We start from the raw sequence: 6,000 nt of genomic DNA on the forward strand, positions 1-6,000 counted from the left end.
GATCATATCTACTGGGCAGGATGGAGGAGAAGCTATTCTCTCTCTTCTCTCTGTGTGTGTTAGCTATTCTCTCTCTCTTCTCTCTGTGTGTGTGTTAGCTATTCTCTCTCTTCTCTCTGTGTGTGTTAGCTATTCTCTCTTTTCTGTGTGTGTGTTAGCTATTCTCTCTCTTCTCTGTGTGTGTTAGCTATTCTCTCTCTTCTCTGTGTGTGTTAGCTATTCTCTCTCTTCTCTCTTCTCTGTGTGTTAGCTATTCTCTCTCTTCTCTGTGTGTGTTAGCTATTCTCTCTCTTCTCTCTTCTCTGTGTGTTAGCTATTCTCTGTAAGACTGAGATCATGGTGATAAGGGAGGTTCCTGTCAGCTGACAGGAATTTCAAGGTCAGGGGTCACTGTCACTGTTGTCTGCATGTCTAATGAAAACAACAATATTGCTGTTGATGGTACTTTGACAACATCAATGATTTTAATTCATAAATGCAACGAGTCCATTTGGAATCCCTTTACAGCTGTTATCTGAATACTTGGACACAACAGTTGGCTGTAAATTATTTTTCTATTTTAAATAAATGTTGTGATTTTCAAACGGGAAAAACACATGTGGTTGTGTAATGGCAGGGTCAGGGGAAAGGTCATACCGTGGGGAAATTCCCTCTTCAGTTGTCTGTGAGTCTAATGGTTGAAACAATGCAGCTATTGATGCTACTGGTACTGGTATCTTTTTCATTTACAAGTAATCATTTTCTTGAGCCCTGAGGTAATTCTGTTCCCAAACAGTCCCTCTCTAATACTTCAACAGCTGTTGGATGCATACTGTCACCTTATAGCTATCATATTGTCCAGCAAATATATTGTTTGCTGTGATTGAATGCCATATTTTCTAATATAACTAATTTCTGTGATTCTGGTCCAACTTCACCTATGCTCATCTGGTCAAACACTTGTGTAACGACAGCCTACTGTACTTTCCATTCTGAGTTACGTTACTGTAAAGAAGACCAACTAGAGAAGGCTACAGGTATGAAGTGATAGAATAATCCTCCTGTACGGTACCTTCCAGTCTGATGGACGTTGTGCAGTAGAAGTGAAGGAGTGCGGCCAGGGCACAGCCGTCTGTGTTGTCCTTCAGCAGATTGTCCACCAGGGGGAGTGATGGAGCTGCCCTCTGCTGGGCATACTCCCTCCTGTAGCGCGCCTGCAGCCATGGCAACAACAACACGGAGAGATAACGGTCAGTGACAGTTAATGTATGGAATCAGAGTAAGGAGAGTGTGGATGTATATAAAGGCTCCTCAAGCACTCTTTGTCACGCACAGATGCACTGTCACAAACACACAAGACACACGCACGTACACAAACACACACACACACACACACACACACACACACACACACACACACACACACAGTAGTTTGTAGAGACATTGACGGATCGACCAATACCATCTTTACGAGGCTATGATGCCATCATTACTAGGCTACGATGCCCTCTTTACTAGGCTACAATACCCTCTTTACTAGGCTACAATACCATCTTCACTAGGCTACGATGCCATCTTTACTAGGCTACAATACCCTCTTCACTAGGCTACAATGCCATCTTCACTAGGCTACGATGCCATCTTCACTAGGCTACGATGCCATCTTTACTAGGCTACGATGCCATCTTTACTAGGCTACGATGCCATCTTCACTAGGCTACGATGCCATCTTTACTAGGATACAATACCATTTTTACTAGGCTACAATACCATCTTCACTAGGCTACAATACCATCTTCACTAGGCTACGATGCCATCTTCACTAGGCTACGATGCCATCTTTACTAGGCTACGATGCCATCTTTACTAGGATACGATGCCATCTCTACTAGGATACAATTCCATCTTTACTAGGCTACAATACCCTCTTTACTAGGCTACGATACCATCTTTACTAGGCTACGATGCCCTCTTTACTAGGCTACGATGCCATCTTAACTAGGATACGATGCCCTCTTAACTAGGATACGATGCCCTCTTAACTAGGCTACAATACCCTCTTTACTAGGCTACAATACCATCTTCACTAGGCTACGATGCCATCTTCACTAGGCTACAATACCATCTTCACTAGGCTACGATGCCATCTTCACTAAGATACGATGCCCTCTTTACTAGGTTACTTGACATTGTCCTGTACGGTATAGATGCTGTATCGTTGTTGAATGCAAAAACAGTCAGGCAAACAGGCTACACATCCACTGGGATGTGAGAACACTGAGAACACGACCATAACCAGGATTAGATTCTGTACTGTAACTAAACCTAGGTCTTACCGTTCATTGATTGACACATTGATCTACATGAACCATTAGCACCAGATCAATCTACTGTTCTACAGTACCCTACAGGTATCAATCTACTGTTCTACAGTACCCTACAGGTATAAATCTACTGTTCTATAGTACCCTACAGGTATAAATCTACTGTTCTACAGTACCCTACAGGTATAAATCTACTGTTCTATAGTACCCTACAGGTATAAATCTACTGTTCTACAGTACCCTACAGGTATAAATCTACTGTTCTATAGTACCCTACAGGTATAAATCTACTGTTCTATAGTACCCTACAGGTATAAATCTACTGTTCTATAGTACCCTACAGGTATAAATCTACTGTTCTACAGTACCCTACAGGTATCAATCTACTGTTCTACAGTACCCTACAGGTATAAATCTACTGTTCTACAGTACCCTACAGGTATAAATCTACTGTTCTACAGTACCCTACAGGTATAAATCTACTGTTCTACAGGTATAAATCTACTGTTCTACAGTACCCTACAGGTATAAATCTACTGTTCTACAGGTATAAATCTACTGTTCTACAGTACCCTACAGGTATAAATCTACTGTTCTACAGTACCCTACAGGTATAAATCTACTGTTCTACAGGTATAAATCTACTGTTCTACAGTACCCTATAGGTATAAATCTACTGTTCTACAGTACCCTATAGGTATAAATCTACTGTTCTACAGTACCCTACAGGTATAAATCTACTGTTCTACAGTATCCTACAGGTATAAATCTACTGTTCTATAGTACCCTATAGGTATAAATCTACTGTTCTACAGTACCCTATAGGTATACATCTACTGTTCTACAGTATCCTACAGGTATACATCTACTGTTCTACAGTATCCTACAGGTATAAATCTACTGTTCTACAGGTATAAATCTACTGTTCTATAGTACCCTACAGGTATAAATCTACTGTTCTATAGTACCCTATAGGTATAAATCTACTGTTCTACAGTACCCTACAGGTATAAATCTACTGTTCTATAGTACCCTATAGGTATAAATCTACTGTTCTATAGTACCCTACAGGTATAAATCTACTGTTCTATAGTACCCTATAGGTATAAATCTACTGTTCTACAGGTATAAATCTACTGTTCTACAGGTATACATCTACTGTTCTACAGTACCCTATAGGTATAAATCTACTCTTCTACAGGTATAAATCTACTGTTCTACAGTACCCTATAGGTATAAATCTACTGTTCTACAGGTATAAATCTACTGTTCTACAGTACCCTACAGGTATAAATCTACTGTTCTACAGTACCCTACAGGTATAAATCTACTGTTCTACAGTACCCTACAGGTATAAATCTACTGTTCTACAGTATCCTACAGGTATAAATCTACTGTTCTACAGTATCCTACAGGTAAAATCTACTGTTCTATAGTACCCTACAGGTATAAATCTACTGTTCTACAGTATCCTATAGGTATAAATCTACTGTTCTACAGTATCCTATAGGTATAAATCTACTGTTCTATAGTACCCTACAGGTATAAATCTACTGTTCTATAGTACCCTACAGGTAAAAATCTACTGTTCTATAGTACCCTACAGGTATAAATCTACTGTTCTACAGTACCCTACAGGTATAAATCTACTGTTCTACAGTACCCTACAGGTAAAAATCTACTGTTCTATAGTACCCTACAGGTATAAATCTACTGTTCTACAGTATCCTATAGGTATAAATCTACTGTTCTACAGTATCCTATAGGTATAAATCTACTGTTCTATAGTACCCTACAGGTATAAATCTACTGTTCTACAGTACCCTACAGGTATAAATCTACTGTTCTACAGTACCCTACAGGTATAAATCTACTGTTCTACAGTACCCTACAGGTATAAATCTACTGTTCTACAGTACCCTACAGGTATAAATCTACTGTTCTACAGTACCCTACAGGTATAAATCTACTGTTCTACAGTACCCTACAGGTATAAATCTACTGTTCTACAGTATCCTACAGGTAAAAATCTACTGTTCTACAGTACCCTACAGGTATAAATCTACTGTTCTACAGTATCCTATAGGTATAAATCTACTGTTCTACAGTATCCTACAGGTAAAAATCTACTGTTCTACAGTATCCTACAGGTAAAAATCTACTGTTCTACAGTACCCTACAGGTACACATGTGGTGTCCTGCAGACGGAGATACACTGAGTGTAAAAAACATGAAGAACACCTGCTCTTTCCATGACATAAACTGAACTAAAGGACTTAGACAAATTACAAACAAGATTCTCTGGTCTGATGAAACCAAGATTAAAGTCTTTGGCCTGAATGCCAAGCGTCTTCTGGAAGAAACCTGGCACCATCCTTACGGTGAAGCATGGTGGTGGCAGCATCATGCTGTGGGGATGTTTTTCAGTGACAGGGACTGGGAGACTAGTCAGGATCGAGGGAAAGGTGAATGGAGCAAAGTACAGAGAGATCCTTGATGAAAACCTGCTCCAGAGCGCTCAGGACCTCAGACTGGGGCGAAGGTTCACCTTCCAACAGGACAATGACCCTAAGCACACAGCCAAGACAACGCAGGAGTGGCTTCGGGACAAGTCTCTGAATGTCCTTGAGTGGCCAAGCCAGAGCCCGGACTTGAACCCAATCCAACATCTATGGAGAGACCTGAAAAAAGCTGCGCAGGCAACACTCCCCATCCAACCGGACAGAGCTTGAGAGGATCTTCGGAGGAGAATGGGAGAAACTCTCCAAATACAGGTGGGCCAAGCTTGTAACGTCGTACCCAAGAAGATGTGAGGCTGTAATCACAGTCAAATGTGCTTCAAGAAAGTACTGAGTGAAGGGTCTGAATACTTATGTAAATGTGATATCCATTTTTCTTTGTAATAAATGTGCAATTTTTTTTACAAAAAAACATTTTCTCTTTGGCATTATGGGGTATTGTGTGTAGACAGATGAGGAAAAAATACTATTTAATCAACTTTAGAATAAGGCTGTAACGTAACAAAATGTCAAAAAGTCAGAATACTTTCCCAGTAATGCTAGTTAGTGCTAGTTTGACCACCAGGGGGCATCTTTGAGAAGCATTTGATAGCCTTCAATAGTGGCTGTACTAGAGAATTTAAAAGCTTTTTTGTAAGAACATAGTATATGGGACTGATTTTAAGAAGTGTTGCTTAATTACTTGGCTTAATATTATGGTGTTTCTATTCCAAGAAAAAAACGGCGTGGCGGTCGGGAGTAGGCTACAGTACTTGGCTATTTAGCTAAAGAATCCACGTGTCATGCGGGCACGCGGGAGACCGGGGTTCAATTCCCCAATGGGGAGGAAGGAGTAGGCTGTCCTTGTCAATAAGAATTTGTTCTTAACTGAATTTCCTAGTTAAATATTTAACAGCACATTTAACAGCACATTACTCAACACTAGTGACTCATGTCGCCTTCGGTAGGCCTACAGTATATCGAAAAATATGACGTGACTCTCCGCCAATAATTACATATAGAGGATTCTAAATTAAAACCAAAAGCCGCCTCATGGGTCTCACGGTGCTGGCCGACACGGGTATCTGTAGCAACGCATTTTTTTGCGGTGACTTAGATACATCCACAAAGTATCAAAATACAGAGAGGTGTTGGTAAAGGTATATTGTCCTGCTAATAGCCCATAATGGGCTATTATA

General features: G+C 40.3%; 1 protein-coding gene across 3 annotated transcripts in view; it reads right to left on the reverse strand.

Annotated features, from left to right (window-relative positions):
- Positions 1–6,000, reverse strand: part of LOC109869204 (calmodulin-regulated spectrin-associated protein 2) — a 75,002-nt gene that overhangs the window by 26,338 nt on the left and 42,664 nt on the right. For all 3 annotated transcript variants that reach the window (XM_031810099.1, XM_020459178.2, XM_031810098.1), the window contains exon 5: positions 1,052–1,193. In XM_031810099.1, the coding sequence (XP_031665959.1) occupies positions 1,052–1,193 (142 nt within the window). The remainder of the gene's footprint in view (positions 1–1,051; positions 1,194–6,000) is intronic.

This window comes from Oncorhynchus kisutch, linkage group LG30 (genome assembly GCF_002021735.2).
Source record: "Oncorhynchus kisutch isolate 150728-3 linkage group LG30, Okis_V2, whole genome shotgun sequence".
Classification (NCBI taxonomy): Eukaryota; Metazoa; Chordata; class Actinopteri; order Salmoniformes; family Salmonidae; genus Oncorhynchus; species Oncorhynchus kisutch.